This window comes from Planococcus citri, chromosome 4 (genome assembly GCF_950023065.1).
Source record: "Planococcus citri chromosome 4, ihPlaCitr1.1, whole genome shotgun sequence".
Lineage (NCBI taxonomy): Eukaryota > Metazoa > Arthropoda > Insecta > Hemiptera > Pseudococcidae > Planococcus > Planococcus citri.
Genome location: NC_088680.1, coordinates 12,038,121 through 12,056,668, shown reverse-complemented (window position 1 = coordinate 12,056,668; position 18,548 = coordinate 12,038,121). Strand labels below are relative to the sequence as shown.

Genomic DNA, 18,548 nt, shown 5'->3' with positions numbered 1-18,548 from the left:
CGTTCGCGAACGATTCGCCAAAAATTGAGCAAATAAATCGATTCGTTCGCAAACGAGTCACTTATGCGAGTCAATTCGTTTGCGAACGAGTCACTTATACGAATCATTTCGTTCGCGAATGATTCATCAAAAAATATTGATTCCTTCGTGAATGATTTGCCAAAAGTTGAGCAAATGAATCGATTCGTTCGCGAACGAGTCACTTATATGAATCAAATCGTTCGCGAATGATTAATCAAAAATTGTTCAATTTGTTCGCGAACGAATTGAAATATTTTTAGGTGAATCATTGGCGGACGAATTGAATTTTTTAGTGAATCATTCGCGAAAGAATTAAATAATTTATGGTGAATCATTCGCGAACGAATTGAATCATTTTTTGATGAATCATTCGCGAACGAACTGATTGAAAGTTGGTGAATGATCGCGAACAAATTGAATTCTTTAGTGAATCATTCGCGAACGAATTGAACAATTTTCTCATTCGCGAACGAATTGAGTTTTTTTAGTGAATCATTCGCGAACGAATTGAATGTTTAGTGAATCATTCGCGAACGAATTGATCAATTTTTGGTGAATCATTCGCGAACGAATTGAATCATTTTTGGTTCAAATAAGCGTGGTGTTCCCTGAAACATACTCATTTGCGAAAATTAAGTTCCCTCCCACCTCCTTTCCATCAAATTGCCCACGTCGCGTCTGCTGCAAAATATGTTCCGTCGCGTACCTAATACCTACCTATATGAAATTATTTAGGCGTGTTTATTGATTATCTCATTACAATGCACACTGTCAGTGCTTCATTCATAACAGTCAAGCATTATCTGGTGCAAAATTGTATCAGTGTTTTTGTCATTTGTTCAACTTGTACATATGAAAGGAAAAATACTTGTTGTGCTGACACCAGCTGTTTACTTAAACTACCTAATGTAAATGAATGGAAGATTTTATGAATTTAGAAAATTCCCCAAAACAATAGCGAAAAGTGTGGCAATCGGGATATTTTACCCGCTGAATACAAATTCAACATGGGGTTTTCTTGAATGCAATATTTTTAATGGTGGAAAAGTCCTGTAGAAATTATGGGAAATTGTTATTTTCGCCAACCGTCTTCGATCGCTTGATACAGGCCTGAAGTGGTTTTGAAATTTGAATTAAATGGGTCAGGGAGGTTCCAAAACTCAAATCACACTTTTTCAGGGAGAGAGACATGAGAGATTGCGCAGCTTATTCAAAAAATATTCAATTCATTCGTGAATGATTCAGCAAAAATTGAGCAAATGAATCAATTCGTTCGCGAACGAGTCACTTATATAAATCAATTCGTTCGCGAATGATTAACCAAAAATTATTCAATTCGTTTGCGAACGATTCACCAAAAATTATTCAATTCCTTGGTGAATCATTAACCAAAAATTGAGCAAATGAATCGATTCCTTCGCGAATGATTCACCAAAAATTATTCAATTCCTTGGTGAATTATTCACCAAAAATTGAGCAAATGAATCGATTCGTTCGCAAACGAGTCACTTATACGAATCAGTTCGTTCGCGAATGATTCATAAAGAAATATTCAATTCGTTCGCTAACGATTCACCAAAAATTATTCAATTCCTTGGTGAATTATTCACCGAAAATTGAGCAAATGAATCGATTCCTTTGCGAACGAGTCACCTATATAGATCAATTCGTTTGTGAACGATTCACCGAAAATTATTCAATTCCTTCGTGATTTATTCACCAAAAATTGAGCAAATGAATCGATTCGTTCGCGAACGAGTCATTTATATGAATCAAATCGTTCGCGAACGAATTTAAATATTTTCAGGTGAATCATTCGCGGACGAATTGAATTGTTTAGTGAATCATTCGCGAAAGAATTAAATAATTTTTGGTGAATCATTCGAGAACGAATTATATAATTTTTGCTTTTGATGAATCATTCGCAAACGAATAGAATTTTTTGTGAATCATTCGCGAACGAAGTGAACAATTTTTGGTGAATTATTCGCGAACGAATTGAATTATATTTTGGTGAATCATTCGCGAACGAATTGACTCATTTTTTAATGAATCTTTCGCGAACGAATTGAGTTTTTTCAGTGAATCATTCGCGAACAAATTGATCAATTTTTGGTGAATCATTCGCAAACGAATTGAATTTTTAGTGAATCATTCGCGAACGAATTGAATTTTTAGTGAATCATTCGCGAACGAATTTATCAATTTTTGGTGAATCATTCGCGAACAAATTGAATCATTTTTTGATGAATCACTCGCGAACGCGAACAAATTGAGTTTTTTAGTGAATCATTCGCGAAAACGAACTGATTGAAAGTTGGTAAATCGAACGCGAACAAATTGAATAATTTTTTGTGAATCAATCGTGAATAATTTTTGGTGAATCATTCGCGAACGAATTAAATAATTTTTGGCGAATCATTCGCGAACGAATTGATTGATTTTTGGTGAATCATTCGCGAACGAATTGAATTTTTAGTGAATCACTCGCGAACGAATTTAATAAGTTGCGGTAATTCATTCGCGATAGAATTGAATGATTTTCGGTGAATCACTCGCGAACGAATTCAGTTTTTTAGGGAATCATTCGCAAAAGAATTGATTCATAAATTGAAGAATTGATGAATCGATTCGTTCGCGAACGCGTCACTTATACGAATCAATTTGTTCACGAATGAATCACTAAGAAGTTTAATTACTTCGGGAATGATTCAGTCGATCAATCCATTCGCGAACGATTCACCAAAAAATTTAATAATTTTTGGTGAATCATTCGCAAACGAATTGAATTTTTAGTGAATAATTCGCGAACGAATTGAACAATTTTTGATGAATCATTCGCAAACGAATTGAGCTTTTTAGTGAATCATTTGCGAACGAATTGATCTGATCAATTTTTGGTGAATCATTCGCGAACGAATTGAATTACATTTTAGTGAATCATTCGCGAACGAATTGATCAATTTTTGGTGAATCATTCGTGATTGAACTGATTGAAAGTTAGTGCAAAATGAGAAAAAGAATCGATTTGTTTGCGAAGGAGTCACCTATAGGAATCAATTCGTCCCCGAATGATTCACTAAAAAGTTCAATTCGTTCGCGAATTATTCACCTAGAAATCAATGAATTTTGTTCAATCGCCAATCGCGGTTATGAATGATTCGATTGTAAACAAATCAATCAGCAGTATCAGCAGTGTACTTTCAAAAAAATTGAATCGAGTCGTTCGTAAAAGATTTTTATTTGAAGAAAAGTCGCGATCTTCTCACGCATGCGTGAGTGTTTTTTGATACATGAATTGATTTTTCATTTCAAATATAACCACGAAATTATTACTTATGTACTTACTTATGCACTCGAAACCCGCAAATCAAGCGATACTTTGGAGCTTGATTAATCGATTTTCGACCTTTTAATCACGATATTATGTTACGGAATATCATTTTCGAGGTTAAAATTTATTTTTCATTTCGAATGCGATTGCAAATCTCAAATGATCGACGAATCGATTTTTGACGTTCGATTAATCGATTTTGAATCTCGATCGTTTTTTAAAATCATGATCAAACAGAGCGGTACGGTTAGGAAGGGCGAGAAAACGTGGGATCGAGAAGATTCGGATGGAAAAAATAAGTAGTGAGGTGTCCAATAAGTATACCTACTTGAACAATATGCTACGTATACATACTTAGGCTACTTCAGTTTTTAGAATTTCTTCACAATTAGGTACCTACGTATTTATGATGAAAATTGGAAAGATTATTTTTTGTCTTCCAAAGCGTGTCGAGACCCTTTTGTTAAAATTTCTAAAAAAAAAAATAGGATAAAAAATGTCCTTGCTGTAATTTTTTCGAATTTCAAAATTTATAGCTACCTATATTAGTTTTTGTGTTCGTTGTGAAAAGTAAAATTTTTACCTTGATCACCCCGAAAGTTGGAAGTTTAATTTCAAATTTTCCAGCTTTAAAATTCTAATTCGATTTCGAATTTTTTATCACATCTCTTCAAGTTCAACATCCTGCAAACAGACTCGTTAAAAATTCAACAACTTTTGAAATACGAGCTTTTAAAATATTTGTGGGTCTGGGAGAAGAGATCACAGTCACGATACTTTTATAATAATAAGTTCTTTTTTCACAAGTAGGTACATAATTATTATCTTAAATGAAATGCTGTTCAGAAATATACCTAGAGGTACCTTTGTAATGGTAAGTACTTCTTTCTGTAAGGGAGTTGAACTCAAAATGTATCATGATCTCAAATCAATCTTACCTGCCAAAGTTTTCCTCGATCTTCACTGAACACTCCGACGAAACCAGGGGTGAATATAATTCTGATCATTATCACAACTTGAACTTGTTTTCTACGATATTCGCATTTTGTGTACTGATGCATTTTTTCTTTTTTAAAATTTTGTTTCAGGCTTGAGAAGCACAGACAAATGAGTCAACCGCGTTAATTCGGTTCATCTTCGAAGGTAAGTCATGTTCAAATCAACTCCGATCAAGCGAATCTGATTCTCAAACACCAACCACTGACCTACGTACACGTAGCCAGGTACCAGGTACCAATATATGAATTATGAAACTGAAAAAAATAATTTTTCGTTTCATATCAACAATATACCTATATCGAGTATTAAACCCCCTACACTTTCCAATTACCAACACACGATATTTATAAGAATATTGCATCATCATGCAGAATACTGTGCACGTACAGGTCTAATTATTATTCAAAACTATTGTCTCAAACCTCGAGTCGAAGTAAATCTCAAATGACGTCGAATACTGATAAAGCCATGGAGTAGGTATTAAGCCAACCTTTAGATGAGCTGCCTACAAGTAAATGAACAAGAACTTTAACTTTTCTCCTGCAGTATGAATTAAACTGAGTAGGTAGAGGTACGTGTGCTCCCATTTTCATTTGCCTGTTCTCTCATTCTTGGTACGGTGGCTATTTCGTATGGTTTTGTGTTTGTGTTGGAATACATACTTAGCAAGTTCGTATGTTTCTGGAGTATATCCTTGGAATGAAAATGAGTGGAGTTTTATCCAGAGCTGATGCTGAAACGATGGCCGAGCCCAAACCCAAGGTTGAAACTGATCTTGATATAGCCAAATGTTGTGAAATTACTCTTAGTAAAGGTATTTAAAGTATCCAAGTAGGTATACTGGTACATTATTGTCTAAGATGGTCATCATCAGTGCATTTCTAGCAATTCTAGCAAAAACTCATCTCGTTATCTATAAAGAATCCCCTTACCTTAAATGAGAAAATAAGCTGATTCAGCCAACATTTAGGAAAATTCACCTACCCTGAAAAATATCTACTTAATTAATCAGGGTTTTCGATTGCAAATGGTTCTAAAAATTATTCATTTTTTTCTCATAACAAATTCATGAATAAATGAATCAAAATCTTTCATAACTCAAGATAAGTAGGTACGTATGCTCGGATTAAATCAATATTTTTTTCGATTTACCTATCACAATTTTTCATGTTTTTTTCCTTCAAATTTTGTCCGATTTTAAGTCGTTGGAAAAATGAATAAATAGGTAGGTAGGTAGATATACCTACCTACCTCTAAAATGTAAGCAATCAACAGAGATTTAATTTTTATACTTACATTTTCATGATTATTTTTTTGTATGGATTTCTTTTAACGTAAGAATGAGCCCAACTAATTTTTGCATTTTTTTTGGGGTAATTTTAAGATATTTTTGTACTTTTTTCTGTTTTTGACCTACATTGTGCATTTTTTGCTCAACTTTTACCGTTTTTAATGCATATTTTACGTCTGAATCAAAAATTTCCAATTATAACTGGTTTTATTAATTCGAAAACATTCGGAATATCCTATTGTTTTTTTACTAGAAAATTTTGACACTTTCTAACAATGTTTTCGGCTCAATGGTTGAAAATTTTGTATCATTCTAAAGTATTTTCTGTTTCTTCGACTATACCAACGAAACTATGTCTTAGAAATCAATTTTTAATTAATCTTCTCGCAACAAAAATGCGTTTACGACATGAAGTGATTCGAATCAAAATTATTCTTTCCTTATATCCGGGAAGCTTCATTTTCGAAATATTTGCCAAACTGCAAATTTTGAAATTTGTTCATGTCGATTTCACTGGTATTATTTCAACTGAAAAACTCCTAGTTCTTATTTAGTAAAAATTTCCTGGCACCTCTCTACTCTCAAAACTTTAGGTGCTGAAGCCAGACGTGGTCTGAGTCGGTTGGATCTTTTTATTCAATTTTGCAAAATTCAAAATTGTTAACCTGACAAGAACAAAACTGGAGGTTTTTTTTTTGGGGTGGGGGGCTAAAAATTTAGATTTTCAAAATAACTGGCTGAAGCTCACTTTTGAATTTTTATGAATTAAACAAATTTAATATCTATACTTAAAAAAAAAAAACTTTTATCGAGTAATTTTTCAACATTTCCATGAAATTTATATGTTTTTTTTTTCTCATTTTAGGAGTAGGAAAATCCCATTGCTTTACTTTTTTGGAAAAAGTATCATGAGATGACCTTTTAACCTTTCTATTTTCTAAGTGATTTCTCTGCACTTGTGAATTTGGATTTTATCTTAAGAAAGGATTTCGCCAATCAATCAAAATTGAGAATAAGTCTTAGGATTTGTTATTGTATGAAAACAAATGGTTATAGGAATGAATAGAGAAGTTTGAAGATAAGGTGCGAATATCGACAACTTCGGCGAGGGAGGATTAAATGCTTACATAGACTGTCAAGATAGCGAACCGTATGCAAATGTGGACGGATTAAGGAATTAGTATCTACCTACGTTCTCAGAACTCCTAATCGACAATCGACATTAGAAATTATTTATTCAAAAAAATTTCGGTTCTCTAATGAATAAGTAATTACTAGGTAAATACGTGAAAAATAATCGCATCTGTTATGGACTGTTTATTTGTTCACGAAGGAATGAATTTTATTCTTCAAGTGAACCATTTTCAAGCTATTTTTATCTGGAGTTTTCGCCGGAGTCTTGATAATTTGATCATTGTGGAATATTTTTTCAACTCTTCACATGAAAGTGAAACGAATTGTTCACAAAAGACTCACTTTCAAAATTCTGTAGATAATGGATTTGAAATAATCGAATAGGTAGATGGATCGGTTTTCCTGGTGAATCATTCGTGAACAATTTTCATTTAGAGTGTTCAACAGGGTTCAAAAAATCAATAATTAACCAACATGCATATTTTTTACTCATTACCCAAGAAAATAATGATTCGAGAACGATTGAATCATTTTCTCAGTGGGATAAGGTCGTTCTTCTTCTTCTTTTTTTTTTTTTTTTTTACATATTTTTAGTCTGAATTTCCTTAGAATAAAAAGAAATTCAGGATTCCATAAATTTGACCCTCCTGCCTCCCCCCATTGCTAAATTATCCCCCCCGGAATGATGACTATTTCAACTCTTCTTATTGTTATTCCAGAAGAAAACTGCAATGCAAAAGAAAACTTGAAAGGATTTCTACCACTGATCGTCGTAGCCCAATTTCTGGGCTTATTACCGATATTATTCATCATTTATTGGGCCTTTTCTCGAGCTGGAGGAATGGTGCACTGTGTATTGAAGATGTCCAATTTGCACATAATTTTGTCCAGCATCAGTTTCGTATATTTGATGGGAAATTGTAAGCAAATTACTCGTACTTGACTTTACTGATTCCTCTGAGATGAAATATACCTACCTAGTACCTATTTCTTTAATAAACATTACATGAGTGATCATGATGACCTGTTTTCATGTCGTAGCCATTCTCACCTTTCGAATACTTCGTAACTGGCCGAAAAATACCCTAAAAATGATTCACGCCCTGATTGGAGGGCTCAACTGTATATTAACAATAGTCAGCGTTTGGGCTGCTTTCAATTTTCACGCCAGAGCTGGTTCTGCTGATTTATACTCCGTGCATAGTTGGATTGGAATGATCACCCTGATTATGTACATTACTCAGGTAGGTAATTCTAATCCGAAATGTATCTCGAGAGAAATCTTCAACAGTGATATTGGTTCTCTAGGTTGTTGCTGGCTTTTACTCGTTTTTGTATCCGGGTATTTCAGCTCCTAAGCGGACAGTGTTGATGCCTTACCATAGATTCGCTGGTCAAGCCTTGCTGGCTTTGAGTGTACTGGCTGCGGTTACGGGGATTAATGAAAAGGCTATTTTCATGTTGTGAGTTCAAATTATTTTCACTTCGTCTATAAGTATTCTTTTTTACTTCGAGTACCTACCTTCCTTATGATAATTTTCTGATATTTTTCGAGTAGAGGAAAATGCTACGAAGAAAAAGCATTGGAGGGAATTCTACTCAACTTGTCGAGTGTTCTATTTACTCTTTTTGCCATCGTTGTGATATATACGGCGTCCAGTATGGAATATAAAAGGTATCCACGTCTGGAAGATGATTTATCCAGCCCGATTAAAGTGAATGATTCATTTGATGATATCAAGATTTAAGCTGCTCGAGTAATTTGTAACATGGCTTGAAGGATACGATATCCTAATGTTGCATTCAATTAATTGACGAAAGTAACCAATAAATGTTTTCATTTCTGCATTTTATCTATCTCGTAAAAATCGTTGATAATTTTTAAAGAAATTTTCTTTAATATTGTTTGGAAAAAACTCTCAAATTCCTCAAGAAATTGTCCCACATTCTAGCAAAAATCGTCTCAAATCCACTAAATATTCACATCTGATTTTCGGCGAAATGTTTAAATATGCCAACTTTCAAGCTCGTTGGCAGGTATCGATGTAGAAAATTTAGGCTTCCAAATTGATGTAGAGTTTTAATAGTTTTAATTTCACTTTTAGATTTTGAAACTCATCCAATTCATCTCATGCGAAAGATTCGAAACAGATGGCAGATGGGTATTGACTATTTCATACCATATTACTGTACCGAGTACGAAGTTTTTTCGTTGTGAAATATTGTTTTTTAAATTGCATTTAGGTAACCATTAATAATAATCCAATGAAAGTCAAATTATAAGAATTGTGCATGAAAAATATCTGAAGTAGTCTTCCCTCGAAAATGTTTCCTAATATAATTTTTTGATTACCTATCTCAAAATTTGAACCAATTTGGCAGTTCTTTGAATTGCGTCCTTTTGGGAACTCCTGGCCTCGCCTTTAGGATGACTCATCGAGCGAAAATTCGCCTCTAGATTAATATCGACTCGAAATACGAGTATATCATTTCACTATTTCAGAATTTTTTCAACTCATTTTTGTCAAAGCTATATATTTTTTAAATTTGGTAGCCCAAAAAAGTAACCCTGATTTGGCATGATGAGCTATTAATATAATAGGTAATATAAATTATGCTGCTCTGCTAGCAACACGCCATATCATAATTTTTTCAACACGAACTGGAAATTTTTCGCTACATACTAAAATACCACCGATAAACGCTTATTTTCAGACTCGTCCGTCGCCAGATAAGATTATCAGAAAAGTTACATTATTCACTATATGATGACATTTCCTGCGTCAGTTTTTAATTTTTCAAATCAAACCTGCGCCTGTGGTTTTACAAAAACACGTAGAACAGTATAGGTATTACCACCATCTCTTGTTAGATCATTTTTCTTTGCTCATGATTTACCTAGTCCGGTTGATTAAAATTCATAGTTACTAGTGGCTTGCAAATGCTGTATTGTTGATAACGCGATTTTCAAGTTTTAATGTTTACGAATTGCGAATTTTATTGAAATCGCGTAATTACAAACAAAGCATCTCGTGGATTCTACGATGTCAAAGTGGTTTATGTTTATAGTCCTGTCTTTGATAGCTGAAATTTTCTCCGACCGAAAACTTGGCAATATGTACGTACATCACGAACATGACGTGTATTTTTTTCTATTTTATTTCAAAATTTATTTTATTTTCTTGTGCGAAAACTGTTTGAAAGCAATTTTCGCAACAACATCAAATGTTGCTTTTACCTTATTGATTTTCTATAGAAAATTTTGTAGAAGAAAAATAAAAAATTGGCCAATAATACAGAACAAAAATTTGAAACTGAATGAAATATTCTCTAAAAACCTGGAAAATATTTTTTTTGTGCTCTTAGGTAAAGAGTAGGTAGTAGGTACCTATGCAAAAAAATTCTCCAAAAAATTAGGGCTAATTTTACTGGAAAGGGTATTCCCGGTTAAGATAGGTGAAATGGCCCTAATCCCAGATTTGGAAAATCATGATGGATTATTGTTGGGTACCTCCAATAAAAATTTTCGAGCGGAATTTCCGCCCCCCAACCCACCCCCCTTGGTCAGTATAGCCAAAAAACGCGTTTTTTGCGCGAAAAATTCGGTATCCATGAGTGGTGGGGATAAAATTCTGGTACTACGCGGAATGTGTAGGGAAAGCCTGGGCCTTTCAACACGATTTTTTTCAAAAATTTTTATCGTAGTGGTGGGGGTAAAATTGACAAAAGAAAACTTTGAAGCGCCACAGCTCCGAACTGAAGGGTGCTACACAAAAACTGTTTTCGCCAAAATGTGTCTTTTTACAAGTACTTTCTTCCTACTAATCCATGAAATTGAAATTTTGTCTGCAAAAGGCTCATATTTGCAAAAAACCCTGAAAAATACGCGTTTTTCGCGTTTTTTTGCAAAATTATGCGAAATATGCGAAAAATGTATAGAACAAAAAATGTGGAGCGTCGAATTTCACCCTAGAAAACGTGTTCATAAGGTTGTCAAAACGCTCATCTACTGAAGTTAGCTTATATTGTAATCATGCGCTCTCTGAATAAAAAAATACTTACCAAAAATATTCAAATTGAGGTCAGAGCGATTCAGTTATAATTTTCACAGTCTTCTCATTTTAAACACGTTTCCACAATGCTTGGTCAACAAAATCCTTCAAAATGAAAATATCGCAAGTCAAACTTACAAAAAGTTACCAAGAGTAGGCAATTATTACCCAAAAATTGTTCAGAAATCTAACTCAAAATCAGTATTTGCAGAAAATACGAGTACAAATTTCGATCTTACCAAAATTCAAAAACTTTGAAAAAAATCCCAAAATTGTACTAAAAGGTCATCTAAAATGGATTGGTTCAAAATCAGATTGATGTCCTAAAATCAAAAGGTAACTATTACAAACCATAAAAAAATTAACAAACTTAATCCAGGCTTGATAATGAGAGGAAAACAAATTGACCCATCATGAGGGACAAATCGTTTGAAAAATCAATTTTTTAGCATTTTTGAAGATCCTTTACTCATACTACATATCCTGAAAAAAATATACGTTGTGTATCTTACCCATAGATTGATGTGATAAACATAGGTACCTATCATTTTATTTACAAGTATAATTGAATATTTTTTTCGGGTCAGAATTTTTCTATTTTAAAGAGAACTAGAAACAAGCAAGGTCACAGGTGACCTGGCAACGGGTTCCCCGTAAATATGATACCATAAAAAAATAATATAAATAAATCGAAAATCATTGATAAAATTTTTTCGAAAATTATTAATTGAATATTATTTGGGGATTTCAAAGATTTGTTGAGTGAGATTGGCCGAATAGAAAATGATAATTCATAATTGTTGTCATAAGATTTGAATCTTTGAATTTTGAGAGAAAAAATTCAAATTCTCACTGTCATGTCAGTGTCTGGCTGAGTTGCTGCTAAAAAAAAATAACAAGTGTAATTCAACAGAAACGAGCGAAGTGATCGGTAGAATCGTTGATAACGAAGAAAGCGCATTTCATTTAGTCGACGCTGAAGAAGTCAAGAGTAACATATTGATCAAGGAAACCATCGAAAACGAATAAAAGTTTATTAATATCCAATAGCTTGAAGATTTGTTCCAATCGGCAATTGTGCTGAAGTAGACGAAGTACATAAAGTCAAATTTCTGCTCCGAGTTACTAAGTAGCGAAAAGAACAGCTATCATAGTACCTAAACACAGACTGCTAGAACTACAAATCAAAGTCAAAAGCAACCGTACCTATTACCTAAAAACAAATTTAAATCCGATTATCAAAATTGCCAATCATAATATTTTTTTTGGAAAAATTATTTTCGTGACATTTTGATTTACAAAAATGTGATGAGACATTCGTGAAAATTTTTGAACCAAGAATATTATTTATTTTTAAAAATATAAGTTAAAATGAATGGAACAAAATCTTCAACCTACTGGATATGAATAAACTTTTGTTCGTTTACGTTGGTTGGTACGTTACTCGTAGCTTTTTCAATTTTCAGCGCCAGCAAAATTAACCCATTCACAAAATGCGATTTCTTCGTAATCGGCGATTCAGGTGAAATAAACGATACACATAAGATCAAACTTCTGGACCAAGTTTCTCTAAGTAGAAAAAAAACATCTATCAAACCATCATGTTACCTAAACTCAGATTGCTAGAACTACAAATTGAAATCATTACCTGTGAGGTTAACACAAACCTGATTTGAAAAAAAAATATAAAATGTATGGAACAAATCTTCAAGCTACTGGAAATAAATAAACTTTCGTTCGTTTTCGTAGATCGATATTTTACTCGTAGTTTATTCAATTTTCAACACAGGCAAAATTAACCCATTCACTGAATGCGCTTTCTTCGTTATCGGCGATTCTAACTATCACTACGTCTCTGTTGATTTACAGTTGTCCTTGGTTAACTTGATTAGTTGATTCATGAACTTTAAAAAGTATAATTTTAAAAACAATTTTTGTACAAATTAAATGATGAATTTCATTGAAAATTCAAGATGGACATTCATGAAGTGATAAGAGATTTTTGTTGTTTTTGATTTTGATTGGAGGAACACTAAGAATTGTTGGCTGATAAAAACAAAGTAGAAAGAGTTTAGCAATGTTTACTATTTAGCATTGAAGAAAGTGACTTGGCAGATACAAAAGGAGTCTTATGTATAGCGTAATACGCAACACATAAGACACCTTTCTAAGTAACGTGGAGGGCTGAATTATTGAAAGCGATTTTAATAGGGTTCCCCTTGGTGGGGGAAACCCTAAAAATGAATAGAAAAGTAAAACAAGAGAAGAAATATAAAATTACAAAATATTGATTTTAAAAATGGAAAAAGTTTTTTTTTTACAACACCTAGGCATGTAATTTACCTATTTATTTTGAAATAACTAGAAAAAAATTAAATTTTGACAATGATTTGGCAAAAAACAGGATTTTTTTAGGATAATTTTGGGAAAATCAAGAATTCTTGCCAATTTAGGCAACAAGATTTTTTGAACATTTCGGCAAAAAGCAGGAGTTTTCTTTTGGCAATTTTTACAAAAGTTGGGAGTATTTTTTAATAATTTTGACAAAAAAGGAACTTATTTACGATTCTGACGCAAACGAGATTTTTTTGATTGAAATTTTGGCTACAAACAAATTTGGTCATTTCTGCAAAAATATTAGGACTTTCTTAATAACGTCAAAAAAAGTTATTTTTTTAAACAATTTTGGCAAAAAACGGGACTTTTTTTGGAAATTTTGACAAAAGTTGGGATTTTTCATGTAATTGTTTTTACAATTTTGGCGAAAATGAGACCTTTTTTTTACAATTATTCTGGTGATAAGATTTTTTGAACATTTTGGCATAAAACATGTACTTTCTTGACAATTTTTACAAAAAGTCACGATTTTTTGATAATTATGGCAAAAAATTGGAATTTTGAAATTTTGGACAACAACAGGTCTTTTCGTTCATTTTTTACAAAAAATATTAGGATTTTTTGATAACGTCATTCAGAAGAAAACGTATTTTTCAACAATTATGGCCAAAAACAGTGCTTTTTTGATAATGTCGATAAAAGTTAGGGTTTTTTTATTTCACCAAAAAGTGACTTTTTTGATAATTTTGACAAAAGTAGGAATTTTTGACAAGTTTGCAGTAGCGATTTTTCGCCCCATACTATGTAGCGACATGACCAACGTGACATGCTGTAAAGATCTGATATGTGTGCGCGCGCTTAGCTCAGTAGATGAGCGTTTTGACAACCTTATGAACACGTTTTCTAGGGTGAAATTCGACGCTCAACATTTTTTGTTCTATACATTTTTCGCATATTTCGCATAATTTTGCAAAAAAACGCGAAAAACGCGTATTTTTCAGGGTTTTTTGCAAATATGAGCCTTTTGCAGACAAAATTTCAATTTCATGGATTAGTAGGAAGAAAGTACTTGTAAAAAGACACATTTTGGCGAAAACAGTTTTTGTGTAGCACCCTTCAGTTCGGAGCTGTGGCGCTTCAAAGTTTTCTTTTGTCAATTTTACCCCCACCACTACGATAAAAATTTTTGAAAAAAATCGTGTTGAAAGGCCCAGGCTTTCCCTACACATTCCGCGTAGTACCAGAATTTTATCCCCACCACTCATGGATACCGAATTTTTCGCGCAAAAAACGCGTTTTTTGGCTATACTGACCAAGGGGGGTGGGTTGGGGGGCGGAAATTCCGCTCGAAAATTTTTATTGGAGGTACCCAACAATAATCCATCATGATTTTCCAAATCTGGGATTAGGGCCATTTCACCTATCTTAACCGGGAATACCCTTTCGTGAATAGTGGAGATAACTAGAAAATTCCCCATCCCCTCTCGCCATGCATGCAAAAAACACACTATAGCATAAAAATTCGGGCCCTGATAATTAAGTACACGGTACACACATAAACAGTCGATTTTCTGCGTTCAGTACCTATCCTAATACGATTCGTTTACATATAAGTAGAAGTTTATTTTTAAAAAAAAGAATATTTTCAATTACCCTGTGAAAATGGGGGGGGGGGGAGATAAAAATAGTTAAACTTTCAAAATTCAAGCGAAATGGTCATCCAAGATGCCCCGGATCATAGTCCGGCATATGACAATAGGAGTAATTGCACCCCCTCCCCGCCGATCCTCCGGGACAACTTTTTTCTTAAAGGGGACATCATAAGGAACATTTTAAAGCAAACTTGCCCAAAAAAAAGTTGGCCTTACTTACAACTTGGCGGCCATTTTGATTGACAGGTCAGCCGAAATCGCAGATTTCGCGTTTCAACATAGGACTTGCACGAAATTTTTCAAAACTTACAAAGGTAGATCGAAAGATCATGCAAAAATTCATCACCTGTCAAAATTTTAAGTGCTAAAGTGCGTTTTTCGATTTTTGGTGAATTTTTGAAAATCGAATTTAGGCCAAAAATGAGGGAAAAATTCAAAATTTCACCAAATTGACCAAGAAAACTGAAATTTGGGATATACCCTTTTTTCGACATGCCAAATCGATTGGAAACGGTTTCAACCCGTTTTGAGCAGTTCTGGAGCCTCCAGCAGATTTTTGAAACTCGAAATTCCCACAAAATTCCATCAAATTGGAGTTCCAAAGCTGAAATTTATTCTAAAAACTAATTTCAATACGCTACAAAGTACTGCAGGTGAATTTCAAGTCGTTTCGGAGCTCCCAGCGACTTTTTAAAAATTCCTGAAGCCTCCAACAGATGTTTGAAACTTTAAATTTTCACAAAATTTCATGAAATGGAGATGGAAAGCTGAAATTTACTCTACACTCCAATTTTAACACCCTCTTAAGACGACTTCAGGTGGGTTCAAGTCATTTTAGAGCCTCCAGCGACTTTTTTGAAAATTACTGGAGCCTCCAGCCGATTTTTGAAACTATCAAACTGAGATGAAGAGTCGAAATTCATTCTGCAAACTAATTTCAATACGCTATACGAAGTTGACTGCTGGTGGATTTCCAGTCGTTTTGGTGCCTCCAGCAACTTTTTGAAAGGTTATATGGAGTTATTTTTTTTTTTGGAAAATTGAAATTTCCTAAAAGTAGCTGGAAGCTTCAAAACCATTTGAAACCACCATGTAGTCTGCAAAGTAAATTTCAGCTTGCTAACTCCATTTGATAAATTAATGTAGGGAAATTTCAAGTTTCAAAAATGTACTGGAGGGTCCAGTAATTTTCAAAAAAGTCGATGGAGGCTCTAACATGGCTTGAACCCACCTGAAGTCGTCTTCAGAGGGTGTTAAAATTAGTTTGCAGAATGAATTTCGACTCTCAATCTCAGTTTTGATGAAATTTTGTGAAAATTTAAAGTTTCAAACATCTGCTGGAGGCTTCAGGAATTTTTAAAAAGTCGCTGGGGGCTCCGAAACGACTTGAAATTCACCTGCAGTACTTCGTAGCGTATTGAAATTAGTTTTTAGAATAAATTTCAGCTTTGGAACTCCAATTTGATGGAATTTTGTGGGAATTTCGAGTTTCAAAAATCTGCTGGAGGCTCCAGAACTGTACAAAACGGGTTGAAACCGTTTCCAATCGATTTGGCATGTCGAAAAAAGGGTATAACCCAAATTTCAGTTTTCTTGGTCAATTTGGTGAAATTTTGAATTTTTCCCTCATTTTTGGCCTAAATTCGACTTTCAAAAATTCACCAAAAATCGAAAAACGCACTTTAGCACTTAAAATTTTGACAGGTGATGAATTTTTGCATGATCTTTCGATCTACCTTTGTAAGTTTTGAAAAATTTCGTGCAAGTCCTATGTTGAAACGCGAAATCTGCGATTTCGGCTGACCTGTCAATCAAAATGGCCGCCAAGTTGTGAGTAAGACCAACGTTTTTTTGGGCAAGTTTGCTTTAAAATGTTCCTTAAGATGCCCCCTTTAAGAAAAAAGTTGTCCCAGATGATCGGCGGGGGGGGGGGGTGCAATTACTCCTATTGTCATATGCCGGACTATCAGGATGTGATAGAATTACGAATCTGGAATCCATATATAGATTGAATTATTCTTTTCTTTCCCTTTTTTTATTAGGTATACTTATTATTATTATTATTATTTTTTTTTTTTGAAGCAGAAAAATTTTGATATTGCCTTCTACAACTTTTTAACCTGCGATATCCCTCTAAAAGTGGCCTCAAATCTAATTTTCATTGTATCAAAGCGGTATAAAACTTGGTTATGTACGCATATTCTTATTGAGATGAGCATTTAAGTACCACTCAAAAGTTATAGTACGAGATATGATCGCAAAAACAGTTTTTTTTCCTTTCGAAAATTATTTATCTTGAGAGTGAAAACTATACCTATATCTATTCGGTGAATTTTTTGCTTAAAAATAAAATCTGAGGTACCTACCTACCTAGACTGCACATTTATTAATTTTTTTGAATAGGCATTCCAGCAAGTGCCGCGTGTTCCTCCGTAATAATGGGCCAGTTTACGCTGGAAGCAGCATTACATTTACTGCCACTCCCATCGACGTTAATAATGGCGAACCCGGCGTCATTAATGCTGTATATGGTAATGGTGATGGTGTTTGCACATATGAATGGAAAGATAACTACGAACCCCCGCATCATTTCAAGGGGATCATGATGGTTAGTAGATTGTAGATATTATGTAGGTATGCGAGTATCTGTAATGTTACTTGAATTTGATTGAAAAACCTAGGACCTACCCTTACTTACTGATGTAGGTAAGCCATTAATTTTTCACCTAATATTTTCAGGGTGGTTGGACCGTATCATATCCGGCCGATGCATTCAAACCCGGCATATATACAGTAGAAGTATGGGTTAACTGCACTACTCTTAGAGATTCGAGCGTGTGTAGCGACAAAACAAATTTCGAATTGAAGAGAACTAGTATAATATTATTTATGATTTAATGAAAATAATACCTATCAATATCTCTTTGTATAAATAGAAAATGATTACACGGAAGAACTGTTACCCTTTATAAGCATTTCCACTTTTGGTACCTACCCCTAAAATAAGAGTACATTGGGTAACATTTATTTTCTGTAAGCCTGGGTACAATTTAGGGAGTGGACAGCGAAAAAAAAACCACAGGAACTTGACCGAATTCTGCAGGGATCTTCATTTTTCGAATTGAAAGTAGCTTAGAAAAAAATGTCATCTAGGGAGGTGTCATAGGAGAGATAATATGGCTTCTTAAGGAGGGCGCATTTTCGAAAAAATCATAACCCAGTTCCGAAAGATATTATTCAAGATTAATCCTAAACGACGCAATTCAATCATTCAAATGAAAAGTATGGTTCAAATCCAGTATAATTAGGTAGTTTGGCGTTTTTCATGAATCATGGTAGGTAGGTACTGTTACGAAGAGAATTTACAAAAAAAAATACCGTTATCGACTTTGGCAATAACTAGACAAAATTAGCTTATGTAGGGAAAAAATTTATTGAAATTGCTGAGGCAACAAAACAAAACTGGAGCTCGCATCGCATGATTTAACGGTACATCGTGCATACGAGTATGGAAGGGAAAAAAATTGTATTTGGCAATAGAGAAAATAAACCACTGTTGATTTATTCTTCACTTTTCGGCCTGATTAACAACATCGAATTAAAAATACGCGAATAATCGTTCCATATCTTTCGTTAGATCTTTTTGTATTAAATTTTTCGTAGATTATTATGCTCAAATTGAATAAAAAAAACGTAAAATCAAAGCTCGGATTGTGTTAATTTCGTTT

General features: G+C 33.7%; 1 protein-coding gene and 1 long non-coding RNA gene across 2 annotated transcripts; both read left to right on the top strand.

The window, feature by feature from the left end:
* The first annotated feature begins 4,818 nt into the window (after positions 1-4,818).
* Positions 4,819-8,632, top strand: LOC135844848 (transmembrane ascorbate-dependent reductase CYB561-like). The gene is made up of 5 exons (XM_065363224.1): positions 4,819-5,168; positions 7,499-7,699; positions 7,821-8,023; positions 8,088-8,242; positions 8,338-8,632. The coding sequence occupies exons 1-5, from the start codon at positions 5,030-5,032 to the stop codon at positions 8,525-8,527; spliced, it is 888 nt and encodes a 295-aa protein (XP_065219296.1). The 5' UTR covers positions 4,819-5,029; the 3' UTR covers positions 8,528-8,632.
* Positions 8,633-9,615: 983 nt separating this feature from the next.
* On the top strand, positions 9,616-18,137 carry LOC135844361 (uncharacterized). Its single transcript, XR_010558504.1, has 3 exons — positions 9,616-9,897; positions 17,224-17,428; positions 17,560-18,137. It is a non-coding gene; the product is annotated as an uncharacterized LOC135844361 (long non-coding RNA).
* The last annotated feature ends 411 nt before the right edge of the window (positions 18,138-18,548 follow it).

What these genes read in the sequence shown, in the direction of transcription:
- LOC135844848 (XM_065363224.1), top strand. Translation starts at nt 5,030, where the DNA reads ATGTTTCTGGAGTATATCCTTGGAATGAAAATGAGTGGAGTTTTATCC. An exon ending in TGAAATTACTCTTAGTAAAG is followed by an intron (nt 5,169 to 7,498) that starts GTATTTAAAGTA and finishes TTGTTATTCCAG; the next exon opens with AAGAAAACTGCAATGCAAAA. An exon ending in CGTATATTTGATGGGAAATT is followed by an intron (nt 7,700 to 7,820) that starts GTAAGCAAATTA and finishes TTCATGTCGTAG; the next exon opens with CCATTCTCACCTTTCGAATA.